This window comes from Tachysurus vachellii, chromosome 1 (genome assembly GCF_030014155.1).
Source record: "Tachysurus vachellii isolate PV-2020 chromosome 1, HZAU_Pvac_v1, whole genome shotgun sequence".
Taxonomy (NCBI): domain Eukaryota; kingdom Metazoa; phylum Chordata; class Actinopteri; order Siluriformes; family Bagridae; genus Tachysurus; species Tachysurus vachellii.
The window spans coordinates 10,281,047-10,308,669 of NC_083460.1; the positions used below are offsets into that span (position 1 = coordinate 10,281,047).

The following is a 27,623-nucleotide window of genomic DNA, read 5'->3' on the forward strand; positions in this document are numbered from 1 at the left end:
CAAGGGGAATGCACAGCAAACTAAAGCATGCATGACGGCATTGGCCTGAGAAAGGAAAGGGTATTAATATGTGCGGTCTTTTTATTTTATAAAGGTTGAAATTTCATTCACATGACAAATTGTCTTTAAAAGTATAGTTAAGTAACAGCCATAAAGTGTACGTTGTTTTTAAGACTTCTGGAGAGAAGAACATATTACTTTAGGCCGTGAATCTGTGAGCCTTGTCTTTTTTTTGCTAAATTTGAAATGTCCTGGAAAAGTCCTGGAAAATGATCTCTGAAAAAGAGTGGGAACCCTGTAGTTGAATCAGTGTTGAAATTTTAGGTTTGCAGCCTCAAATAATATTAGTTCAATGGGAAAAATTCAATGTATGTTCAACATCACTTCAGTCACTGATTTTAATCAATAATTCAATACTGTAACAATATCAAATCAATCCTGCTGTATGTTGAGTAGGATCCATACCATTTTCAGCCACAGTAACATGGTTTTAAACCAAAAACTCACACACATTATTTACTCACACACATGCAAACTAATGCAAACTAAATGGAGTTAAATGTCTTAAAAGTGTAATCACTTGCAAAAAAGGAGCAGGACACAGTTTTCATAACCTTTAATGCATTCTATTTTTTTTTTTACTGTTGCCACCAAATTTCAGTATGAATTCAGTTGACAACTGAACGCAGTTGGCAGCCGTGTTTCCTTCTGGGTTGTACAATGATGTACCTGTTAACACGTGACTGGTAATGATCATTCTAAAATGTATTTGGATGTCATCACATGGAAATGTATTAAATTTAATTCAATTAAATTGTTATCACACACCAACCTATAAAGTAAGAGAGCCAAAACACAGCCATTGACTGCAGAGGTAAAATGGAGAAAGGTTAACTAGAGAAAAAAGCATTTTTTTCCCCCTAAGTAAATATATATATAAAAGTTGATAAAGATGTGGCTTAATGTGCTGTGTATCTTTCCCCTGACTTAAGGCTTCCATATCAGGAGAATACTTAGTAATCACAGGAAAGAAAAAACAATACAAGTAATATATAAAATGATTGATTAATTTAGTCAAAGCAGCAGTTTGTCTCTTGTCTGTTTACTGGAGCTTACAACTTCCCAGAATTCAAGCAAATATGCAGTAGGATAGACAGATGTGGCTTCTGACTGTGTAAACATCAACGTGGCAAAGTAGAAAAAAGCATTTATTATGTCTTAGGACAAATTTCTATAGAATGAAAAACATCAAACTGACCATAACGGCAATAGGGGAAAGATGAATTAACAAACAAACATAATTCTGTTAGAAGAATTACCGGAGCCAGAGGACATTTTGCTTTTTAACTTCAGTGTGTTGTTCCTCTGAGTCAGCATCCTGACTGTAGGGCTTAGTTTGAGAAAAAGGATCAGATAGCATGATGAGCTTTTAAAATATTTGTTCATTTTCAATAACAGTACTTTTGCTTCCAGCTTTCTGTCCTGGTCGACCATCAAACTCATCCCAAGTGATGCTCATCGTCAAGCTTTGTATCACCTGTACCAGGTCATAGTTTAACATTTGTTACAGGGTATGTCTTCTGGATCATACCATAAGTGAACAACAATCCTTTGGCCTGGTCAAAGTGAGAATATTCACCTCCCTCTATTTTGGTAGCGAGTCCTAAGTCCGTCTTTTCGGAGCCGTGGGGTGAAAAACCCTCTGAATACACTGAAGCCCTGTAAATGCATTGAATGACACTGAGAAAGTTGTGGCTCAGTATCTCAAACTCCAAACAAGCAAATCATGAGTATCATTATCATCACTATGAGGCACCTGATTCACTAGTTGCTGATATGTAAGAGCCATCAGCTGGAATTGAAAATATACTATTTCAGAAAATTGACCAAACCCTCTATTAGGAAATGCAAATGAATCTGAACCAGTAAATTCTTCATAAACTCCAATGCAATAAATCAGAATGCTCGGTCCCATTAGAGCTTCAAGATCGTTGTAAGTTTCGCTTCCGAGAGGACATTGATCTGGAAGTGGTGCGATGTTTAGTGAAAAAAAAGGACACACACACACACACAAGGCAGGAAACATACAAACAAATGAATAAATTGGGGGAGGGGAGACATACGTGTGTGCTTTAACCGCGCGACAGTCAATCGTGAGCGTTCGTGAGCTGGTGATGATAAGATGAAGACTCATGTAAGTGCTGAAAAGCAAGTGAAGTATGAATCTTCCTCCTCAACCAAAAAAGAGCCTGAACACATTGTATTTATTAAAGTAATCAGCTTTTTGGGAGAAACACTGGGTGTGTTGGTAACCTTGTGGTGAAGGTGTTGGGCTACCAATCAGAAGGTTGTGAGTTCGATCCCAGGTTCACCAAGCTGCCACTGTTGGGCCCCTGAGCAAGGCCCTTATCCCTCAATTGCTCAGGTGTATAAAAAATAATAATAAAAATTTAGATAATGTAAGTCAAATGCTGGAAAATGAAAATGTTATGAATAGCAAAAGAAGCTCCAGATCTGGGCTGGGAAGTTAAAAATCTTCCAGATCCCATTTACAGCGAATGAAGGATAAGATCAAGTGAAGTCACATTGAATAGACATCAAAGGAACGTTTAGGATTCGACACCAATGTCACCATGCATATGATCACGTGTAAATGGTGTGCGTAAAAGCAGGAAGTTGACGCGCAAATATGTATCATAAAACTTTGTTTGCTCAAACAAATCCCCAGTGATGCCAAAAGCTGTAATGATACTTACAGTTGGAGTTATCTAATTAGGGGGAAGATATCTTTGGTGACAGTCAAGTGTGGCTGAAAGCGCACTTTGTAGCCTGGAGCGCATGGAGAGCTTGTGAGGTCGCGTGCGCGTTCACGCGTCGGTACAACGCTGACGCGCAATTCGGACGCGCGCCAGCTTGTTTGTAGTGTGCGTGTAGCAGCAGGTCTGGGAATCGATTCGCACTTTGATGTGAATGAACGGACGGAATGGACGTGTGAGGGGAAAAAAAGAGGTAAGCAAGTGGCCGTTATTTCTGTACAATTGATTGGTGTGTGTGTGTGTGTGTGTGTGTGTGTCTCCTAGCTTAAAGTGATTTAAATCGATAGAACAGACGAGACTTTGACTTAATGACGCTTTCAGGGGACATTATTTTGACCATGTAAACAACAGCATGTGGAGCCTCGAATCTAATCCCTTTTTCTATGTTCAGGAGAATAACAAGTCAGGAGGAAGGTAAAAGGCTTTGTGTCAACTTATATGAATGAATAAATAAATAAATAAACGAGGGAAAAAAGTGCTTATTAACCTGTCAAATGTATTTAATGTTTAAATTATAATATCTAGACATGTTTATCAAAACAAAAGGTTCAGTTAAAGTGATTAGATATAAAATACCTGCTTAATAAGCCCAGAATACACACACACACACACACACACACTCACACACACACTCACACTCACACACACACACACACACACACACACACACACACACACACACACTAGAGCATAAACAAATAGAATAAAAATAGTTTTTATGCCATAAACCAAATATAACACACAATAGAATGAAATAGGAGAAATACGGAAATGAGCCATGCACTGTAAATGAGATAAGACAAAGTTTTACTGTCGTTTTCACACGTGTACGCTTGTTTTTATAATGCTAACAAATAACTGTCACATATACTCCAACGCCACTTGGTTTGTTCACCAACATAAAATGTATATCACACTATATGTGCCGTACTATTTCTAATATTTAGGTTACAGTAAAAACACGATTTGCCATAACCATAACCAGACCAGCGCACGTGAGAACCAGTCCCACCTTCCAGACCAGCGCACGTGAGAAACAGACCCACCTTTACACACATCCGCATTTGCCGTAATTTGGACCAAGTCTTATCAGAAGTGGATATTTGGGGGGGGGGTTCTATGGTTAGTCACTTGAACCATATTGAACATTGTTAAGGTCAATATACTTGAGATAACACAAGTCTTTGAAAGATATGAACAATATCTCAAACAACTTGCATTTAAATATTGATATATCGTTATTTAAAGCTGCAAAATGTCGTTTTAGTGTTTCTGTAAAAGTCAGTGTTATGCCAGGCATAAGGAAGATGTTAACATGTGGCAATGAAAAATTGGTGCATTTGCATAGGAGCAGGGTGTAGTGCAGGTGCACTGGTGTACACAATGCACTGGTGTGGGTCATATTATAATACTAGAATAACAAATTAATTACTAATATCTAATTAGTATTCATTTTTAAGTCAGAAATGTGTTCCAGCTTGGGTTCTAATTACAAATATTATATCAGACAGATTTGATGAGGACAGCCTAAACACTGTTTACAAGTTTATATTTACATACTTGGTGGTGCTTGAAAGTTTGTGACCCCTAAAAAATGTAAATATATTTTGTATAAATGTGACACAAAACATCATCTAAATAGTTGGTCGTTTATTGATTGAGGAAAGATGATCTAATATTACATTATGAGTGAAAAAGTGAGTCATTGCTTTCAGTAGCTGGTGTTTCAGTAGCAGTAATTGTTGATCAATCCTACACACCAGTCCTGCTCCTTTTCTCACTATAGAATAACTCCAACCCTGGGTTTCATCAACTGCAGCCACAAATTTATATCAGGAATGTAAGTCACTGGCATATTAAAAACATTATCTTATTCTTCTTTAGCCATTCTTTGGTAGAAATATTTGTGTGCTTATAGCTGTTGTCTTGCTCCATGACCCAAATTTTCCTTTAGATATTGCTAGTTTAAGTTCAGAATTCATTATTCCTTCAGTGATTGTAACCTGTCCTGCCCCAGATGTAGCAAAACAGCTCGTCCATTTCTATATGGTCACCAGGAGATCTGGGATATGGCGCAGTCGCTACTCGCGAGCCCGGATGACGCTGCTAGCACACTCTCTGATGTTGCTAATATACTTCGCACCAGGTTTGGCGTTCACAATGGAGCTTGCATAGTTTTAGCAGTTATCTAAGCATCTGCACCTCGCTGTACCAGATGTAGCAAAACAGGTCCAAAGCATGATACGACCACCACCATGTTTCGCAGATTCTTATCTAAGGTTCTTATGCTGGAATGCAGTGTTTTGCTCTTTCCAAACATAGTGCTTTTCATTTACACAATTTGATTTCAAAGCATTTATCCAGATGCCTCCTGGCTTTGTGATCTAAGTATGAGGTTCTCGTACTTTGTCCACTTATTTCGTTGCATAGATAAAATTGTCAGTTTTCTGGCTTGCCACAGTTCCCTTTAAACCAAAAGAAAATCAAGTGATTTGAAGTGAAGAGCTGAATAATCAAAGTTTGTATAGTCACTGCAAAACAAATGTTAACTTTCTTGGGTTTTTGTCCTTTATCTTGTAGGAAAAAATTGAACCTGTTTATCCTGAAGGCTCCTATCTGAAAAGAAGATACAAAGATGAATTACTCCTCCCTCTCTATCACGTCTTCAAAGTGGTTCCTGGTCATGCAAAGTGAACGAATGAATTTCCTGCTCATCCCTGCTGTTCTCCTCACTACCATGACTCTGGTGATAAACCCATTAATCCTCTTCTGCATCTTCTGCAGTCCATCTCTCCGGCAGGAAACTCGTTACCTCCTCCTGGCCAATACACTGCTATCGGACGTCCTCTTCCTCTGTTTCAACCTCGCCAACATCTCCTGTAATGCACTGGACATGGAAATTCACTACATATTCTGTGAGGTTTTAATGCTTGCCATTGTGACTACATACTGCTCCTCTGTGTTAACTGTCACGCTGATGGTCATTGACACGTTTTTGGCTGTGCGTTGGCCATTGCGCTACAATGAAATCCTGACCCCATCACGTGTAAAGAAGATCGTCGGGGTTGTGTGGGCCTTAGCTGTGACGTATCCGCTCTCTCTGCTGGTGGTAATGGCGGTCAGTAAACAGGGCAACCCAGAGAACCTGAAGGTGTGTCTGGTGCTGCTCATTCTAGGATTACTGGAAAAAGACATTGGTGTCAGTCTGCATATCTACTTCAGCGTGTGGGTGATTTTTTGCACTGTGCTGATCCTCTATTGTTACGTCCGTCTCTATATGGTTACCAGGAGATCTGGGATATGGCGCAGTCGCTACTCGCGAGCCCGGGTGACGCTGCTAGCACACTCTCTGATGTTGCTAATATACTTCGCACCCGGTTTGGTGTTCACAATGGAGCTTGCACAGTTTCAGCAGTTATCTAAGCATCTGCACCTCGCTGTGTGGATCAATTCAGTGAATCTGGCTGTGCTGATGGTTGTGCCACGTGCTTGTGCTCCATACCTGTATGGCTTGCGTTACCGGGAGATCTATGAGACAGTTCAGCTGATGCTGTGCAAAAGACGGCTCAACCAGACCACCAACAGATCGCCAACACCAACAGATTCTTAAAGAGCATAATTAGACAAAAAAAACTCAACATGGCATGAACATGAATGGAATTTAGTGGGTTACAAAACAATACAGTGGGATTCTTATCTCACTAATTTCTACTGTTGTATAAAGAAAACTAGCAAAAAATGATCATCTGGCATTAAATGAACATTTAAACGCCAGATCACAGTATCTATGATTGCTTTGGGCAGCGGTGTCCAGTCTTATCCGGAAAGGGCCGGTGTGGGTGCAGGTTTTCATTCCAACCAAACAGAAGCCACACCTGATTCCACCTGTTTAATCATTTGTTCTTGGCTTTTTGTAGACTTTGGTGTGGCTTCTGCTTGGTTGGAATGAAAACCTGCACCCACACCGGCCCTTTCCGGATAAGATTGGACACCGCTGGCTTAGGGTCATCATCATTTGTGAGGAAACTGCCTCGTTATTTTTACTCTCATGGTAAAACCTCTCTCCGTTTATATTCTTGTTAAGAAATGCTTCATTCAAGACTAAAAACAGTTACACACATTAAAGGTGCTATTCTAGTCCTTTAATTCAAAATCTACTCATAGTGAACGACTTTCTAACACACTCAGTCCTGTTTCACTTTATTATATACAGTTGTAGAAGAGTAATGATTTATAAAACCCACTGTCAGGTGTCTGGGTGGATGGTTTCCCTTTTGATTCTGGTTCCTCTCAAGGTTTCTTCCTCATGTTGTGTAAAGCTTGCCATTGTTGCCTTTGGCTTGTTTATTAGGGTTTGAAATCTTTATCTGGATTTCTGTAAAGCTGCTTTATGACAATCTGTTACAATTGTTATAAGAAAAATAAATATGCTAGACAAATTAAAATTTCATTTAGGAAATTAAAAACAGTATAAGAATTATTTCTTCTTCTTTTTTTTTTTTAATAAACTGATTAGTTTTGGCTTCAGTGGAGCCACGGGAAAGTCTTTTTTAGCAGGTTAGTTTTATGTGGTACAGACACAAAATGCTTCTCTGAGTGTATCAACAATATGCTGCCTATCATGAGCAATAAAATAATTAACACACCATGACTACAAAGCTAAATATTGTGCATCTTGTACATCTAGCTGTTTAGCCTAGTTGTATGATGTAATGTTTAGTCAGAATTTCAGCTTTATTTGCAGGAACATGATGCTTTTTTTTTTTTTTTTTTTTTTAACCAAAAATACTAGGTTTTACTCGTTTCTTTATTAACATACAAAGACTATGTAATAAATATAATTGATGTTTCATTCATTAAATCCATACCCAACAAAACTGCATTTTACTTCCAACTAACATTTTTTTTCTTAATTACTTTCTTTAATAAAGACTTGTCAACATGCTTTAGTTTATGTACAGAAGTAGATTAAGTTATACAACAGGCCTAGTTATGGCTAAGCTATCTGTTTTTATATCTCTGTGTAGTGAGAGAGCGCACTCTGCTCCATTTACCTGCAAAGTGATGTTTACCCTCATCTCCACCTCCATGGAAACATGACCAAAACCGTTCAATATCACCTAGCTCACACGCTTGCCTGTCATTCTGTAGTGAGGAGAAGAGGGATCTGCCAGCGCTGAACACTTGCTTAAGTAGATTTAAGTAGTAATGGAGGCTCTTCTGCAGGGGCGAACAGAGAGGCTTTTCATTGCTGCGGAGGATTTCATACTGTCACTTTTGTGTACATTTGGTGATTGGTACAACAGCTCGGGGCAGGCGGAGCGCCTTGGAAGACAGTTTGCCCTGACTAACACCTCTCGTACTGCAATGGAGTTGTTTGTTCAAGAGTGGCAGGTTTTTCTCCCTCCTCTGCATATGAGGGTATTCCAAATCTGCCCCATCCTTGGATTTCTGGCTGTAATTTTAACCACACCAATCATCCTGGCTCGGATCCTGTCCAGAGCTCACTTGCGGCAGCAGACTCGTTACCTTCTCCTGACCAATGCCTTGCTTAGTGACCTACTCTTTGTGGCTCTCTACATGCTTGCCACCTGTTTGAATGCAGCTACTGTGCTGATGTCAGACTTTGCCTGTGCTGCCATGCTTTTCCTAATGGGCATCTTTTACAGTGGTGGGATCTTCAGTGCCACTGCCATAGTGCTGGACACTTCCTTGGCTATATTAGCACCATTACGCTATGCTATGTTGTGGCCAGTCTCCAGAACCTATGTAGCTGTCTTTACTATCTGGGTCATTTCTGTCTTCTTTCCCGCTGCGTCTGTGGGTCTCTTCCTGTGGTACCATACGATGAGCCCCTGCGTCCAACACATCTGTTCTCTGCCTCTGGTTCTAGTGCTAACTGTTAGCCACTCAAAGCCTCTCCAGGTGTGCATGCTGCTAACTGTCACTGCTGTCCTAATCACCCTGCTGCTGGTGGTCTCTGGATATGTGGTTCTGTACTGTCATACCAGCAAGTCCGGAGTGTGGAGAGGAGAGCGGTCTTCACGGGCTAAAGGAACATTTCTCATTCACTATCTCCACCTGTTCCTGTCTGTGTGCCCCATGCTGCTACTGATTATTGAGTTGCTGCTGTACAGCTACAGCAGTGAGCTGCATCCTAGTGTGGGCCTTTGGGTCTCAATGGTGCTCTGCAACATCCTGTTGGTTTTGCCCAAAGCCCTAGCACCCTACCTGTATGGGCTCCGGTACAAGGACCTGCGTGGGGCTCTGCTGGATTTCTTTAGGCTGAATAGACCTAGGGCCATAACACCTGTGATGTGACTGCTAATCATTTTATGAAGATTGTATAAAGGAGATCATTAGACCATTTAAGTTTTCTTAGACTTAACCCTTTACACATTTTAACCGCCATCCTAATTCTGATAAAAGCCTCTTAAATTGTATTTTATGTCTTTTTTCAGTTGAAATTGTAATTTTACCGTTGTTAGTAAAGCGATTAACATTCATGTCCAGGAAAACCTTTCATAAAATGCTTTATTCAACACCCGTTGTACTGTTATATGCATTTTATTATACATGGATCATATATATGCATTTTCATATGCATTTCATATGCATATGCAAGATCATATGCATTTTATTTTATATGCAAAGATTTTCTTATATCTGGAGTCTTAGATGCATTTTATATAAAAAGTCTAAAAAATGTTTTTTTGTACTGTAAAAGAAATGAAACCAAGATAAATCACATCAGAACTTTTCCTAACTGTTTTTTGTTACATTTTCACAATAGTCAGAAACAGTTTAGGGGAAAAAGGAAAATAAAAATATTGCAATAACATAGTTGCATAAGTGTGCACACCCCAAATATTTTCTCAAAGCAGCTTTACAGAAGTTGAAGTTTTACATGGAATAAAAAGTTTAAAGTTTAAAATTAAGTTGTCCCTAATAAGCCAATCTGAGGCACTGGGAGCAAAGAAAGACTCCCTAAGATGATATTAGGGAGGAACCTAGAGAGGAACCAAGCTCAGAAGGGAACCCATCTCTTTTTTGGGTCCTTTGTACAACAGTTTGAAGTCAGGTGGAATGTGCAACCAAGAGCTGTTGAGGAACTAAAAGTTCATTAGAAATTTAATACTAATTCCATCCTGCCAGTCCTCAAATGTTCACCAGATCACAAAGCTGACGCAACGGCAGTTAAAAGACGGTGTGATCATACTGGGAGCTCAGACCACTGGGAGCTCGGGAGTGGCACATATAGCTTGACAGAGACAAAAGCAAGAGCGAGAGAAATATTAGGTATGCTTATAATCATGTGATGATTATAAACAATGGACAAAGTGGAGACAGTGACTCCGGCAAAACTAGCTACAGTCGTATGCAAAAATTTAGTAACCCCTGACAATTTCCATGATTTTCATTTATAAATATTTGGGTGTTTGGATCAGCAATTTTATTTTGATCTATCAAATAACTGAACACAGTAATATTTCAGTAGTGAATTGAGGTTTACTGGATGAACAGAAAATGCGAAATTAGACAGGTGCATAAATTTGGGCACCCCAACAGAAAAATCACATCAGTATTTAGTAAAGCCTCCTTTAGCAGAAATAACAGCCTCTAGATGCTTCCTATAGCCTGTAATGAGTGTCTGGATTCTGGATGAATGTATTTTGGACCATTCCTCCTTACAAAACATCTCCAGTTCAGTTAGGTTTTATTCAACTTCAACTTTGTGACTGATTCCTCAACATTATTCTAAAGAATCTGCTGATATTGAGTGGAATCCATGCGACCCTCAACTTTAATGATGGAACCTCTACCAAATTTAACTGTGGGTAGCGAGTGTTTTTCTTGGAATGCTGTGTTCTTTTACCGCCATGCATAACGCCCCTTGTTATGACCAAATAACTCAATCTTTGTTTCATCACTCCACAGCACCTTATTCCAAAATGAAGCTGGCTTGTCCAAATGTGTGTTTGCATACCTCAAGCGACTCAGTTTGTGGTGTGTGTGCAGAAATGTCTTCTTTCGCATCACTCTCCCGTACAGCTTCACCTTGTGCAAAGTTAATGTTGTAGGTCTTTGGAGGTGGTCTTTGGGCTGTTTTTGACCGTTCTCACCATCCTTCACCTTTGCCTCTCCAATATTTTATGTGGCCTGCCATTTCTGCCCTTAACAAGAACTGTGCCTGTGGTCTTCCATTTCCTCACTATGTTCCTCACAGTGGACACTGACAGCTTATATCTCTGCGATAACTTTTTGTAGCCTTCCCCTAAACCATAATGCTGAACAATCTTTGTTTTCAGGTCATTTGAGAGTTGTTTTGAAGCCTCCATGTTACCACTCTTCAGAGGAGAGTTAAAGAGAACAACAACTTGCAGTTGGCCACCTTAAATACCTTTTCTCATGATCAGACGCACCTGTCTATGAAGTTCAAGGCTTAATGAGCCACCAAACCAATTGTGTGTTCCAATTAATCAGTGCTAAGTAGTTACAGGTATTCAAATCTACAAAATGTCAAGGGTGCCCAGATTTATGCACGTGTCTAATTTCATGTTGATGCATACTGCACATTTTCTGTTAATCCAATAACTGAAATATTACTGTGTCCTTCAGTTATTTGATAGATCAAAATGAAATTGCTGATCCAAACACCCAAATATTTATAAATGGAAATTGTCAGGGGTTCCTAAACTTTTGCATACAACTGTATGACGGCATAACTAAAAGAGAGCCAAAAAGGTGAAACAGACATGAGGGCTTCCTGGGACTCAACCACTTACTGTAACCACATACCCAACATCCACCCAGTCAACAGTCAGCAAACCTGAGCGCCTTGCAATGGTGGCAAGGTGACAACATCCAAACATCCCAATTCACCAAACACTAGGAAACAAAAGCCATGTGCCCATGAACCCTACAGATCTGGAAGGTTAAACAATTAAAAACATTAAACAAATGTGCATTCAGCCTGGACTTATACACAGACTGTGTCTGAATCCCGAACACTAATTGGAAGGCAGTACCATAACTGTGGGGCTTTGTAACAAAAATCTCTCCCCCTGCTGTAGCCTTTACTATTTGAGGTATTAATAAATAGCCTGCATCTTTTGATTGCAGTAGTCATGACGGATCATAAAAAATTAAATTAATAAAAAATATTACCTTTCAGTGCTTTAAAGTTCAGTAATAGAATTATATAATAAAAGCAAAATTTGACTGGGAGCCGATGCAGTGCGAATAACAGTGATGTGTTCATATCTTCTGGTTCTAGTTAGGACTCTAGCTGCTATATTCTGGACTAACTGGAGCTTGTTTATGTCCCTACTGGAACATCCGTACAGTAAAGCAATGCAATAATCCAACCTAGAGGTAACAAAAGCTTGAACAAGTGTTTTTGCATCATGTAGTGATATTAAATTTCTTATAATACCAATATTAGTTGAAAGAAGCTTACCATGGTGATATTATCTACATGAGCTTCATATGAGAGACAGGAGTCAATAATCACGCCAAGGTCTTTTACTCTTGCACATGATGAAACAGAAAGACCATCCAAAGTTGCTCTGTAATCAGAAAACTTACATCTGGCTGCCTGTGGTTCTAGTATCTGCACTTCTGTCCTGTCAGAGTTAAGCAGAAGGAAGTTAGTAAGCATCCACTGTCTAATGTCCTTCACACAATCTTTAATCCTATGAAGCTGGTGTCTCTCATCTGACTAAGATAAGATAAGATAAGATAAGATAAGATGAGGGGACACGGTGGCTTAGTGCTTAGCACGTTCGCCTCACACCTCCAGGGTCGCGGTTCGATTCCCGCCTCCGCCTTGTGTGTGTGGAGTTTGCATGTTCTCCCCGTGCCTCGGGGGTTTCCTCCGGGTACTCCGGTTTCCTTCCTGGTCCAAAGACATGCATGGTAGGTTGATTGGCATCTCTGGAAAAATTGTCCGTAGTGTGTGATTGCATGAGTGAATGAGTGTGTGTGTGTGTGTGCCCTGCGATGGGTTGGCACTCTGTCCAGGGTGTATCCTGCCTTGATGCCTGAAGACACCTGAGACAGGCTCCCCTTGACCTGAGATAGTTCGGATAAGCGGTAGAAAATGAATGAAGATAAGATGAGATATACCTTTATTCGTCCCACAATGGGGAAATTTCTCTGTTACAGCAGCAAAGAGAAAGAAATACAGATAAATAAAAGAATAGAAACATAATATAATATATAGTATAAACACAACACAATGTATAAATACAAAGAAGAAAAAAAGAGACCATGAGTAAGTAGTTATACTAAAAGACATATTGTACACAGGTAATATTACACGTTTTTCAAAATGTTTGTTATTGCACGTGTTATTTAAAATACTTTGTTATTGTTGTTATTGCAGTTAAACAGTAATCCAGTGTGTAATTATGGTGACTGTTCACTGGGAGCAGCTTTGATTGTACAGTCTAATAGCAGCAGTGAGAAAAGACCATCTGTATCGCTCCTTCAGACACTTAGGATGTACTGTACTGTAACAGTCTGTCACTGAAGGAGCTGCTCAGAGCTGAAACCGTTTCATACAGGGGGTGAGAGTCATTCTGCAGCAATGATGATAGTTTTGCTACCATCTTCCTTTCCCCACCTCCTGTACAGTGTCCAGAGGAATCCCCAGGACTGAGCTGGCCTTCCTGATCAGCTTGTCCAGTCTCTTCCTTTCTGCAGTAGAGATGCTGCTGAACCAGCATATATGGAGAAAAGCAATGGGCCTAAAACAGATCTTAGTGGAACATATAACCTTAGTATGTTTAGTATGTTTAGTATGTACTAGGACCAAGTAACACCAGCACAAAGACACAACACAGGTCAGAGGCCAATAACAGGTCATTTACAACTTTAACCAGTGCTGTCTCAGCGCTATGATGAGGCCTAAATCCTGACTGATACATTCCTTGAATGTTGTTCCTATGCAGGTATGAGCATAACTGCTGAGCACTGACTTTTTCTAATATCTTGGAGATAACGGAGAGGTTTGATATTGGCCTAGGAGTTGGACAGGGGTTGAGGTTGGGTTTCAGGGTATCAGGGGCTTGATAACCACTATGTTATAAGATTTCGGCACATAGCCAGTGCTAAGGGAAGAATTTTTTTATTTTTTAGAATGGGTTCGGACAATAATTCAACTGGAATTATCTGTTTAAAGAAACAGGTAGGTAAGGAATAAAGTATGCAGGTTGATCATTTTTTAGTGAAAATAAACCAGTCTCTAGAAGGGGAGTAAAACAGTCTGTGCTGATCAGAAACAGTAACATTATTATCTACAGTGTTATCTATCAAATTGTTTGGTTTTTAATTAGTAGTCTGGATTTTCTGCCGAAACCAGTGTCAGTATATTTTCTAGATTTAATCTGAAGTTTAGAATGAGATCAAGAGTGTGATCTGCATTATGAGGTCCTATTACGTTCTGATTAACCCGTATTGAATCTGAGATGGACACAACTGCGGTTCTCAGAGAATCTTCTAACTTCAAAACATCAAAATGAATAATAAAGTCTCCCAATATTAATGCTCTGTCTATAGAAACAACTAGGTTTAAAATGAAATCTGCACATTTACAGAAAAATTAAATGTGAATTATATAAATTAACTTGATAAACTTATTTTTTGTGGCTACCTATGTTAAGTTAGTATATAGAACTGCAAATGTGTTGAATTTATGTCTAAATTTTTGCATGGCTTATCACCATGGATAACTTCGACACCTCCTGCCCTGCTTGTTAGGTGTGGCTGATGTATATTAAATGTAACCTATAAAATCTAACATTTAATGCGACAAACTCGTTTGGTTTAAACCATGTATTTATTAAGCACAGAACAATAAACGTCTGATCAGTAAACATTTCATTATCAATAAGCACTTTATATGCAAGGGATTATATATTTAACATTCCTAGCTTCAATTCAAAGATGCTGGTTGTTTATTCACTATGATGTATATTTATGTTAATCTTCTTCTTCTTCTTCTTTCGGCTTTTCCCTTCAGGGGTCGCCACAGCGAATCATCTCTCTCCACCTATCCCTATCATCTGCATCCTCAACACTTGCACCCACTAGCTTCATATCCTCATTAATTACATCCATATACCTCCTCTTTGGCCTTCTTCTTTGCCTCCTGCCTGGCAGCTCCATGTCCAACATTCTCCTACCAATATACTCACTCTCCCTCCTCTGAACAACTAACTTTGTCCCCCAAACATCCAACATGAGCTGTCCCACTGATGTACACGTTCCTAATCCTGTCCAATCTCGTCACTCCCAAAGAGAACCTCAACATCTTCAGCTCGGCTACCTCTAGCTCTGACTCCTGTCTCTTCTTCAGTGACACTGTCTCTAAACTATACAAAATGGTTGGTTTCACCACTGTCCTGTACACCTTCCCCTTGATTCTCGCTGATAATTTCCTATCACACAGAATTCCTGACACCTTACTCCACCCATTCCAACCTGCCTGCACTCTCTCCATTACTATCTAAATTTATGTTAATACTAAAACAAATTTTGTTTAGTGTTTATACATACTTTAATAGCTTGCGAACCCTGGGTGACGACTCATTGCAGCTAGTAGATGGTCAGATTAGACTGCTTGTCTGCTCCCTGGCCCTGTCTCCTATTGTCACCGAATTACTAGGCCTGTTCTAAGGCTTATAATGTGCCAAAATAATATGGCAAAAATGTTCTGCATGTAAATTTAGATGTAAAAACAACTTCTAGAAACATTTTAAAGGTTGAATAACATAGCATTGTGTGAATGAACTTTTTTTGGGACATATATTTATATAAAGACAGCGATCCACCGACACTCACAGGTCCACAACAACTCTGGTCATTTAGTGGTGTGTTTATGGTAAAGTCTTCAGCTTGGCTGAGTGTGTGTGCAGTGTCAGTGTGTGGTGTCTTATTGACTGAATGTGTGCCTGGTCCATTATTGTTATGCTTTAGGGCTTCATCAGTGATGGTGCTGTGGGGTTCCTTTGTCTCCAGGAGATGGCATGTTACTTCGATGTTCCTCTCCATCAGCAGTGCACACATGATAGGATCTCTCAGTACTGGCTGCTTTGATGATGACAGCTGGTTTCCAGTAGCCTTGCTAGAGTACTCTATCTGTTTGTCCTTCCTTGAGATGAAGATAAATACTTAGTTAATCTGTTATAGTAACCATCTTTGCTTTTTGACAATCTTGCAGTGGATGATCTTTGACAAAAGCCGTTGGTCTGCGTTGGGTAAAGTTGTACACAGACCACCAACATGCTGCTGTTATGGTTTTCTTTTGGTGATGTACTTTTTTTTCACCAAACATACCTTATGTGAGATTGTGGCCACATGCACATCAGTAATAGTCATATATTATCGGACCTTCTTTAATGTTGTTATAAATCTTTTGGAAGCCTGGTAAGTTCCTTTTATACATTTTGGAGGGACTTCCTGTTTTTGGTGATGACACAATGCTACTCCATTCCTCTCTTTGTTTGATGATGGCCTTTACAGTCTTCCATGGTACAGCTAATGTAAATTATGGAAATTTGTTTATACCCCTCTCTTGATTGACACCTTTAAACAGTTGGATGAGACCTGGTAAGAAATCCACCAGGAACAGCTGATCTTTTATGGTTAATCAAAATAATTACTTTTCAAACATAATATTGAACGTGATTGGTTCATTTTGAACACAGTTACATTCCCAGTTATAAAAGGATGTGCAACCAGGTTACTGTAAGTTATTTTCTTGTTTGTTTGTGCTCCAATACCCCAGCTTATTAACCTAATTACTACTGTAATTTAAGATTGGGTGAAGCACCTGACATAATTTATCTTGGGTTTTTATACATACGTATCGTGCAGACTTTTTATATCCATTGTAAAGTTGTAAAAGAGTATTGATTTATAATCCCACTATCACGTGTCACATAGAAGAGTACAGGTTCCCATCTGAGTACTGTTTTTCTCAAGGTCTCTTCTTAATGTACTCTCTGTTAGACTTCCATCCAGTTGTCACGTCTGGCACTGGGAATCCATACATCTATATAACTCTTGGTAGGCCTCGGTTTCTAGAACTGTACTTACATGACTGCACACACTGGTATATATTGCATATTTCTATACTTCCGTCAATGTCTATCACACAACAACTCAGGGTATTTTTTAATAACCAAAAGAGGGCGATAGTAGCTGGGGATATGGTATGTTGACAGACAGGTAAACTAACAATTCCAGTGTTATACCTATGCAGATTTAAGGAAGTTAAATGTCATGGTCAACAAAAACTGCTGATGTGTAACCCTCACTTTTACACTAACCAGCCATTTATTTAGTTAGTGTTATTTATTGTCATTGTGTGTACACAGTGGTTGAAGAAAAAAATTAAATAATTAATACCTTTATTATGAAAGTAAACAAAAGACAATATTTGGACAGTGACTACATGTGGTTTACAGTTGTTGATTGTTCCTGTAACTTCAAGGGAATTTGAAAGTTCTGCTACAGGAGCTGAATGGCTTTTATTAACAGGGACACAAGGTGGCAGCAGAAACACAACATCGATTTCCAGGGAAATTATTTTCTCTTTTCCTGTTTTTTGTTTCCTGAATGCATGACCATGTAGTCAAATTATTAAGTAAAATTAAACAATACTGTAACTCTTCTTAATGTTTCAGAGAACATACATTATGATGATGATGATGATTATATTCTATCTTGGTCAGTATCAGAATTATTAAGGTTTTGCTTACTGGTTTGGTTAAGCTTACCAAATGATGTTAAATTCAAATGATTTCATCTTTTTTGACTATCCTGCAAATGTTTAATATAATCAGTAAATATTATGACTTGTTTTCCAGGTTGTTCCCTAGTGATCTGGGTTTTTAAGCATTTGAGGCACTATTTAAGCATAATCAACTACTTTCTAATCTAATGCTCGGTAATTAATCATTAATAATTGAGCTAGTTAATTAAAAACTTCTTAACAATAGCAGGGCAATGATACACAAGGGTTTAGGTCACATGAGAGGAAATAAAAAAGCTTTAAAGTCTCTGATTAATAATGCAATGACTTATTAATATAATCTAATCAATAATAACGATCCATACAGATTAAGCCTGATTTCTGAGAGAACACCCATCATAGTTTCACCATGATGTTTTGTTTTGCTGCTGCGTCACTATGTAAACACTAAACCTAACCGCGCACGTGACGACGTTTTTGCTGTAAATCCATCACGTTTTCGGTGTTTGTAGGATGACAGACGTTAATGACGAAAAATCTTGCAATTTCTGAAACACGCGTATTCAAAATAAGTTTCCTCCAGCCGTCTCTAGCTGCGCTTGTTTTGTTTGCAAACAAAGTCGGTCACGTTGGCGGCCTCGCCGCGGAGAATTCTGGGTAACGTAGTTCTTGTGCGATATCCAGCATATTACTCTGTTGCTCATTTAAACTACATTTCCCAGTTTCCCTGCAACAGCTGACCGTTTAGATTTTTTTTCTTTATTATAAAAACTCTATGCGTTATTGACCTCAACAGAGTCCTTTGTGTCAACACCGGTGGAAGATATGACGTGGGAAGTTTGGGTGATACATATATTTTGTACTATCCCGCCAAATTAAACGAACTATTTGAGCTTTTGGGAAATCAGTTATGCGTCTCATCTCTTTTGCTCTTTGTTTCTTTTGTTTATTTACGTGTTAACGTGAGAAGTTTGCCTCTTTTGTTTAAGGTAGGTTCAGCAGTTCAGTTAGTTTTTACTCTTATTGTGTTTATTTGATAAATATCAATAATATATTAATATGACTATACTGTTGTTGTTTTTTGTTGTTGTTGTGTTATAAGTGTAGTGTCTCTTTGTTGTGTTCAAGAGCGCCAATGTTTCTGAACAGGTGATAACAACGTGGTTGTTTTTGTTATTCGTCTTATTATACATTTTTAATTTCAGTCAGTTTAATGACATGGACCTATTAAGCAGTGTCGTGAAATGACAGTGAATTATCTTAATATTTCCTTCTAAATTGTATTTGATTGCACCTGTTGTAGCCTGTAGGCCTACACTTATAATGCAGCGTTCGGTGGATCATTAAAAGTTGGTGACGTTTGGTTTACAGTGGAATTAGAAGTAGGACACACAATAGGATTTGTGCTCATGTTTTGGTACCAACCTTCTGCGTTTCTTGGTCACAGGTAGAATACGACGTCCTTGAATAGTGTAGAAGTCTACTGTATATAAGGAGGTAATATTAATCTTAATCCTTTTGAATTTTTAATTATCTTGGTCACTATCTAAATTATCTTGGTCACTGCTAAATCTTTACTAATTGACAGCTAGTTGATCAATAAAGGAGTGGGGATAAGACTTTTTAATCTCCAGTTTTATGATGACAAACCGATTTCACCTGTTTATTGATTATTCTAGAATTTTATTATTTGTTTACATATATATATATATATATATATATATATATATATATATTATATATGTATGTGTGTATATATGTGTGTGTGTGTGTGTGTGTGTGTGTAAATAAGATTATTAATATTATTCAGCATGTTCTGAATGTTCCAAAAATCAAAACAACCCCAGGACACAGTTTGGAAAAAAAAAGAACGAGAGAAAGAACGTTGTGCAATTTGCCCACTTGCTCTCTCTCTCCCTCTGAATGAAATACAGTATTATGCAATTTTTGCAGGATGTGTGTTACTGTGCTGAACGTGTGTGTCAGAAGTGTTTTCTCGAAATTTGGTCGTATTGGCTCGGTTAATAATATCGGTTAAATATTATTTTAACCGAAAGCATAATTTAGAAACAATATCCTAATCAGTAGTACAGCCTTCTGGTGGTCCAGCGGAAGGATCTTGCACTCTCATTGCCACGGCCTGGGTTCAAATCCTGGGCAAGGGGAAAATGGGAGGGTTGAGTCAGGAAGGGCATCAGGCAGAAAAGAAAAATTTTGCCAAATCAAATATGTGGGCCATATGATCTGAACAGGGAGCAGCTGTAAGACCAACAACTTCCTGATCAGTAGCACATTGTTAATTTATACTAGAAGGCTATGATTTAAAACTTGTAGGCATTTTGGTTTTGTTGAGATGCTTCTATGAAAAGTACACAATCTACAGTTGAGATGCAATTGTTTGTTTAAGGTTTAAAAGAATTTGTAAGTTCTATAATACTCATTTCTTAAATGACATTTAATTATTATTTGTCAACCGTCATCACCATTGCTTTCAAATATTATAAATATTTAAATATATCAAGAATTTTTTTAAAAAAATGGTTTGATCAACTAGTAATTAAGAAAAGTTGTCAGGTGTAGCTAGGAAATTGATGTACTTTATCACCACACAGGGATTGTCAGTGATTGATCTGTAAGCAGCCTCAGTCAGCAGTCATGGTTTTGATTTTGGGACGACGTGTGAACCGTGAGGATCCGGCAGTGGTCCCTGACTTGCCGGCTGTTAAGCGTAAAGTCTTTGAGATGGACCCCAAGAATGTGGACGACACCATGGATTTCTCTTCAGGCTCGTCACACGCTGAGGGCGTGCTGCATGTTTTTGACGAGTTTCGCACAAATCGTCTGTTCACAGATGTTGTGATTGGTGTGCAGGGACGAGAGTTTCCATGCCATCGCGCCATGCTCTCTGCCTGCAGCGTCTATTTTAAGGCCATGTTCTGCAACGACCACCGTGAGAGCCGGCAAACCCTGGTGGAGATCAGTGGTGTCCAAGCTGATGCCATGGAAGTCTTGTTGCAGTATATCTACACAGGCCGTGCCACAATTACCACACAAAATGTGCAGTATCTCTTTGAGACATCCAGCCTCTTCCAGATTGGAGCCCTGAGAGATGCCTGTGCCAAATTCCTTGAGGATCAGTTGGATCCATGTAACTGCCTTGGTATGCAGCGCTTCGCCGAGACCCATTCACTCAAGCAGCTGGCTGGACGCTGTCGAGCCTACGCGCTGCAGAATTTTCCAGAGGTGGCTCAGCATGAGGAGTTCCTGGACTTGCGCAGGGAGGAGCTGGAGGGATACCTAGCGAGCGAGGAGCTGTGTGTGAGCAGGGAAGAGGTGGTGTTTGAGGCCGTCATGAGGTGGGTTTACCACAGCGTGGAGTACCGTCGGCCAATGCTAAAGGATCTGCTCCAGCACGTCCGGCTGCCGTTATTGCACCCCAACTACTTTGTACAGACGGTGAGTAGCATCATTAAAGCGGCCATATATCATTTACTTCAGGATTTTGGTTTCACAACATGAATTCAGACAAAGTCCTCTTGGATTCACATGGGTCGAACATGAGGGCATCATAGAAAATAATTACTTGTGCGTCTTTAATAATGGTAGATTAAAAGAAGGATCCTGTGCTTGCAATTTTGCGGATTCAAGTAGTTTCCACAAAAACACCAAAAATTCCGAGGTACACTGCCAATGTTGGAAAAAAGCTGCAGTGAAGTTTTTAGCTGTTGTAATCACACGCACAAAAAAAAACAAAAGACACTGATATACTAAAATGTTCTAAACAATACTATTTCTATTACATTGTCTCATCTCTAAAGTGTCTTGCATCATGATTGTCATGTATTAATGTTCCTGCCACATTTTCTCATTTTCCCATTTCATCTAGTGATGTTTTCAGAATATACTCAGTTGACTCATTGACTCATCCTCTGCTCAACATATATACAGTTGCAATAGAAGGCAAACATTATTGATTATGTTCAAAGGACGTTCAGTATAAGCATATTGTTTGGGTCCTGTGATGAACACAGGACAGCCTTTATAATTACAGCAGCAGGTTTTGCTTCCAAATCTACAGAAATCAGGTGAGAATATTCACTGAAGCAAGCTGAAGTCCGTGGAATGCCTTGTTGTTATTTGCGACATTTTTTTATGCCAATTCTATTTCATTATCCATTATTGCGAATACTTGCTAGAATTGTTAATGTCAGTTTTACAGTGTAATTATGATGATGGTGTCTGACACAACATTCCTGTTCCAATGTCTCTGTGGAAGGTGGAGGGAGATCAGCTGATCCAGAACGCTCCCGAGTGTTACCAGCTACTGCACGAGGCCCGGCGCTACCACGTGCTCGGGAACGAGATGATGTCACCTCGGACCAGGCCACGCAGGTACCGTATGGATACTGAAACTCTGCGGAGAGCATAATCTTGTTTACGCTTGATTGTGTTATCGTACGACAATTTAAGGTCATCAGCTAAAAAAAAAGCTGTTGTAATCTTCAACATAAAACAGTGAGTCATCAAGATGAGGTAGATAATGTGTAGCAGATTTTTGTTTTGTGTTTTTTGAAGCAGAGGCCTTCATTTGTGTCAAAAAAGAATGTTCTTGAAAATGGTGTGTGTGTGTGTGTGTGTGTGTGTGTGTTTGGCTTGTGTAATGTTATCAGAGCACTGTGGTTATTGTGTAAAATGACACCTACAGACACACAGGAACCTTCGCAGTAACCTGTGCTATGACAGATTTGGGCAATGCTTGAAGTTAGCTTTAGTATTGGCGCCCTATTCAGATCAACTGAACTCGTTGTTTTCTTGTTCTGTGTTTGCACGCGCGCCTAGCCCAGGGGCAATGTCTGCTATCCCTCTCTCCTTCTTGTGAGTGTGTGTGTGTGTGTGTGTTCGTGCATGTGAGAGAGAGCGAGAGATCAGAGAGCTGTCTCTCTTCTCATTTGTTTGCTTTCTGGTATGAACTTCTCCCCACTATCTTAGGCTGTGTGTGTATGTTCTTGCAACATGTCATTAACTGGTGTGTTCAACTGTTCAAAGCACCACACACACACTCTTTCTGCTGAATCAATCCCAGGCCGTGCATGATCAGATTAAATCAAGTTATGCGGGTTACATTGTTCAGCTCCACTCATAATTCCTATAAGGAAACATTTATGCTGTTCTTTGCTGTTGGATCTAGTAGCGATTTGAGAACAACAACAGTTCCCTAAAGTCCAACAGACAGTAACAGTTGGGTGTGTGTGTGTTTTTTTTAGTGTCACACTGGTTTATCTGACTTCCTAGTTGTTTACTGTAAATTATTATATGTTTATATAGTAATATAAGAAATTCTTAGTTTATTTTGCTCATTTTTACTGCCTTTTTATTTTTTTCTTATTTTCTCCTTTTAGTGTGTTAAATTTGATGTGGAAGATTAGCTGCTGCTCAAGTGACAGCTAATGGGAATTCTCCTAACTAAACAAATCTCTTCTGTGACTCATTTTCCATTAGACTTAATGCTACACTTGGCTCACACTTTTACAATCTGACGGTCTCTCTGTGTCTGATGCAGGTCGACAGGGTTTTCTGAGGTCATCGTGGTGGTCGGAGGCAGCGAGAGGGCAGGAGGATTTAACCTGCCATACACAGATTGTTATGACCCTGTTACAGGCGAGTGGAAGTCGCTGGCCAAACACCCTGAGTTCACCAAGTCGGAGTATGCAGTGTGCTCCTTGCGCAATGACATCCTCGTCTCAGGTGAGCTCGCTTGACTGATGCACTCACTGTGTGTGTGTTTCCATTCGTCCAACCATTTCCATAAAGAAAATGAAGCTACAATGTTAGATTATTTAATCAAGGCCTGAGTGTAATATAACTGACTATGTTTAATGGTGTCAAAATGGTTCTCCATCCTAGTTTCCAACAGAGCATGCAGAGTTTTTGGTGCCATGAGAACCAGCTTTGTGTGCTTCTTTAATACAGTGAGTCAGCATTTAGTGAATCCTGAGGTCAGTTTACTGTCCCTCTGTTCCATCCAGAGTATTTTCACCTACAGAACTGCATCCAAATCAGTACTCTATATGTGATCAAGCTTAGTTATGCCCTTTTAATCAGCATAGTAGAGTTTCACCATTGTCTACTCCAGCTTGCTGATTCGAGATCTTATCAAACTCGCATTTCTGTCTAACTGCTATAAATCCGAACGCGACGTCTTGTGTGTGTTTCTTCTGCATTGAATGAGATGTCGGTAAGGAAGCATCTTTACCAACCTAAATCTCAACCACTTCAAATGTTCTTATTTATAGCCAGGAACTACAAATATTTGACTTTGTTTTCCTTTCAGTAGTGGTAGTTTACACGGATGTCGTGCAAGTGTTTTTTGTCATATCTGTGGTGGTTCCAAGTAAACATCTGTTCTCTAATTTCAGCCAACATAACACTCAGCTGCGCTCACGGGTTTTTGTTTTTCAGAACGGTTCATTTGCAGAGGAATCTTTTCTTTGACAGGTTTATATTTCCATACCGTGTTGGCAAAGAGGATTTTCAGGCACGTGCAGAAACAGTTCAGGGGAAAAAAGATCGCATCTGTTTCTGTGAGCTCAGGAAAGAGCTGCCTGTGAATATTCCCTCATGGCAAGACCCATAGTCTTATTGGTGTAGGTGCAGGCTAGAGTTAAGTCTGATTGGCTGTTCATCAGGTCAGTGGAGTTTGGAGGTGGGGTTGGTGATGCTTGGTGGATTTGAGTTCCAAGTTTCCTCTGCAAAAGTGTTTGGCTGCACATTTTTGGAGAGGACGGAGCAAATGACTTCATGCCTGCCATCCAGAGGTCACGATTAAGCAAAATACAGCATTGTCCAGAAATGAGTAAAACTGTTGGCCATGCTTGGATTTGCATATGTTTTGTGCACGTTTATTGTTAGTGACGTCTTAATGAAACCACTGTTTCTACATGACATTATCAGATCAGATGCTCTAAAGATCAAATGCCGGCTATTTCATTTTCAAACTGAAATAAATGTATGAGCTCTGACTCACAGGTTGAACGCCTTTTGACATCTTGACTTGATCCACACTTAGAAATATGAGGAAACTCGTACTCAAAGTGTTTTTCTGATCATTCCTCTTCGCATGATCAGGTGAAGGATTCCATTTTCCTCAGAACACCCAGTTTCTGTGGGGTTTGACTAGTTACACCCATGTGATCGTTGAGGTTTGCAGGGAAAAACAGGTTCCCTGAGATTTAAAAAAAAAATGAGGCTTAAAACTGTAGATAAAGAAAGTAGTGAACTTTTGTTTATAGTGTGCAAACTAACCCCAGTGGGCTAGTGCCTACCAAGAATAGAGTTACTGTGAATTCTGCCCCTCCTCCTACGTTATTGATGCGCCTCGGGTACAGAAAAAAACCGTAAACCAAGTCAGGAGGTCAGCGAGTCCTTTATTCCATATTTCCAGTTGAATCCTATATTTCTTAAAAGGTCACCAACCAAAAACAACTGAATAAAGAATATCCATTTTTACAATGAAACAACTTTATTTATGTTATAGTTTATATCTAGAGTATAATTATTAGCAGTAGTAGAAGTAATAGGATTATTTTAAATAATTATTGTATTTTTTTTTTTGTCTTTGTTTTTTTTTTGTAATATTACATGGCAGCACAGACCCCAACACGACCTTGACCACAGTCCCGTCTGTGTCGAGTTTTATTGTTACTACTGCGTTATGAGCTTTATCAACGTAAATTGGTGAAGAATGATGTAATCTTGTTTGAGATGATGTAGTTTATGTTAAGTCTGATTCACACTGAGCACATAGGAGATACACTACCAGTTCTATCCACAACATCTCGCACAAAACTTGATCCTATCTGTGTAGCTGTGGGTCGCTATTTTTATTTATTTATTTATTTATTTATTTATTTATTTATTGGCACTTGTCTGTGCTGATTCATGGCCAAAAAGTGTCTGCATGGTAATGATACTCATTACACCTACCATAAACTACACACATGCTGTTAATGCCCTGTCCCTTTGTCTTTTGTTTCGTGTGTGAGTAATGCATGTTGTGTGTAAGTACAGACTTCTGGAAGTCAATTTCTGTAGGCTTTTAGACTTGCTCAAACATGCTGCTATGTTTTTTTTTTTTTTTTGTAAAATTACTAAGAAATGTGAAACATCTTAGACATCTGAGCTTTGAAGGAAATCTCTCCTTCTTTGGAGTTTACACATTTCAATTATACAATCACACAAACCCCAGAAGATGAACGGGTGGCACTGGAAATGGGTGAACGAGTGTTCCCAACTTTCCATTATTAACTGACACGTTAACTGAAACGACTAATCTCTCATCCTGTCTCTCTTGAAAGATGCTGGATGCTTTCTGTGAAGGTCAGTTGAGAATGTTTTGAGCTCTTGAATGGGAAGTAGTGTCTATCAATGTATGTTAGACTTGGGTAGATTAGTATAAATTTAACCACAACTATACCAAGTATATTTATTAGGGCCGGCAGTGAAACCTTTTGATTAAAAAATGTAATCAGTTTACAACAAACTGTCAGTTGGTCTATGATTATGTCTTTTATACTGCAGGTGTAGTCAGGGGTTTACAGTAACTTCTAGGTGCTTCTTGTGGTTGATTGTGGTAGGATTGTGGAAATAAAAATACATTTTTCTACTCGAGTTAAACTTAATAATTAGTCTTTTACACTCCTGTGTGTGTGTGTGTGTGTGTGTAGATGGACATTGGTATGTGTTTGTTAAGGAAAAGCTGCTGAATGTGGACTTGATAAGTATTTGATGGAAAAGCAAACTGAGTGAGGAGGACATGCAGCTTTGTGTAACTCTCTCAAACCGTTAGATAAACTGTTCACCTGTCGTGATGGGCAGAGATAAGTGACTGTATGCTGCTTGTGTACACGCTCATCTCCTCAGCTGGGCTTTTCTGTATAAAACTTCAATACTGGATCTACATACAGTAGATCTGGTCTTCTGATGATTGATTTATTAAATTTCTTCAATAAACCAATATATGAAATAAATAATGAGTTCTTAATTTTGCATGCATTAAGCCGCACATTCGATGGTTACTTTAAATCTCTTTATACGTGCACGTTTATGGCACTTTTTCACACTTTCAGTGCTTTGATGTCTCCGTCGATGAACAAGTTGATGGCGGTTCGCTAGGTCACAGACTAAGGATACCAGGAGTCTAAAATTTTGTTGTGAAGAAATATAGCACGCACACAATTTTTACAGAATCAACAATGCTATACAATACAACACAATTCATATAACACAACTGAATAAAGTACATGGTACACAAACGTCTGAATCCTATGAAGCAGTCAATGTTTAATTGAAGTGTAGACTTTCATACAAAAAATCAACGTTGCATTAACCATTTAGGAATGAAACCATTTATACACAGTCCCTCCATTTTCACTGCCACAAAAGAAACATAATTATAAGGATTATTTTTAATATGTGCAACAGGCCTAATGGTGGTCCAGCGGCAGGATCCCACGCTCTCATCCCATGTCCGGATAAAAACGTTTGGGTTGCGTTCGGTAAGTCATCCGGCATAAAATCTGTGCCAAATCTGATATGCGTACCACGTGATCTTCTGCGGGGACCCTGAACAGGGAGCAACCAAACGACCAAAAAAAAAACTTTAATATGTGCAACATTTTTTGTTAAACACTTTTTTTTTTATTCAAATCTGGGTTGCTTCATTCCAAATCCACTGTGGTGGTGAACAGAGAAAAAAAAAACGTAAGAAAATTGGTTCACTGCCCAAATACTTATGGACCAGACAGTCTATGCACACCTTTTACCTTAGACAAGTGACGTCTGAAAGGACTACATTGAAAATGTTGCACATTTTTACCCAACCCCAAACCCGAAGAATACACATTATATTCCACTTCAGGTTTGGCTGGTTGGAATCATCTCTTTAAACTTTTCAATTTTCTTTAAAGAATTTCACTAATTCTTTGGTGTTTGGTGTGTTAAATGAAAGCTTATGACAGTGGGCAGCAATTACATGAACAATAGAGAAC

At 39.1% G+C, this 27,623-nt stretch overlaps 3 protein-coding genes across 6 annotated transcripts in view; all 3 read left to right on the top strand.

Annotated features, from left to right (window-relative positions):
* Positions 1 to 2,790: 2,790 nt before the first annotated feature.
* LOC132846933 (probable G-protein coupled receptor 148) lies at positions 2,791 to 7,658 on the top strand. Of its 3 annotated transcripts, none has more exons than XM_060871750.1 (2): positions 2,791 to 3,009; positions 5,397 to 7,658. In XM_060871750.1, the coding sequence occupies exon 2, from the start codon at positions 5,452 to 5,454 to the stop codon at positions 6,424 to 6,426; it is 975 nt and encodes a 324-aa protein (XP_060727733.1). In that variant the 5' UTR covers positions 2,791 to 3,009; positions 5,397 to 5,451; the 3' UTR covers positions 6,427 to 7,658. The 3 variants fall into 3 exon arrangements, with proteins under 3 accessions (XP_060727733.1, XP_060727752.1, XP_060727742.1); XM_060871769.1 differs by lacking the exon at positions 2,791 to 3,009 and adding an exon at positions 3,038 to 3,230; XM_060871759.1 differs by lacking the exon at positions 2,791 to 3,009 and adding an exon at positions 4,680 to 4,962.
* A 71-nt stretch (positions 7,659 to 7,729) lies between these two features.
* LOC132846927 (probable G-protein coupled receptor 148) lies at positions 7,730 to 9,322 on the top strand. Its single transcript, XM_060871737.1, has one exon. The coding sequence runs from the start codon at positions 8,025 to 8,027 to the stop codon at positions 9,135 to 9,137; it is 1,113 nt and encodes a 370-aa protein (XP_060727720.1). The 5' UTR covers positions 7,730 to 8,024; the 3' UTR covers positions 9,138 to 9,322.
* A 9,034-nt stretch (positions 9,323 to 18,356) lies between these two features.
* klhl24a (kelch-like family member 24a) overlaps positions 18,357 to 27,623 on the top strand; it is a 28,461-nt gene continuing 19,194 nt past the window's right edge. Inside the window, exons 1-5 of one of the 2 annotated variants that reach the window (XM_060871788.1) lie at positions 18,357 to 18,566; positions 19,025 to 19,074; positions 20,190 to 21,033; positions 21,854 to 21,969; positions 23,138 to 23,322. In XM_060871788.1, coding sequence (XP_060727771.1) covers positions 20,233 to 21,033; positions 21,854 to 21,969; positions 23,138 to 23,322 — 1,102 coding nt within the window. In that variant the 5' untranslated portion in view covers positions 18,357 to 18,566; positions 19,025 to 19,074; positions 20,190 to 20,232. The remainder of the gene's footprint in view (positions 18,567 to 19,024; positions 19,075 to 20,189; positions 21,034 to 21,853; positions 21,970 to 23,137; positions 23,323 to 27,623) is intronic. The other variant, XM_060871780.1, reaches the window with a different exon arrangement.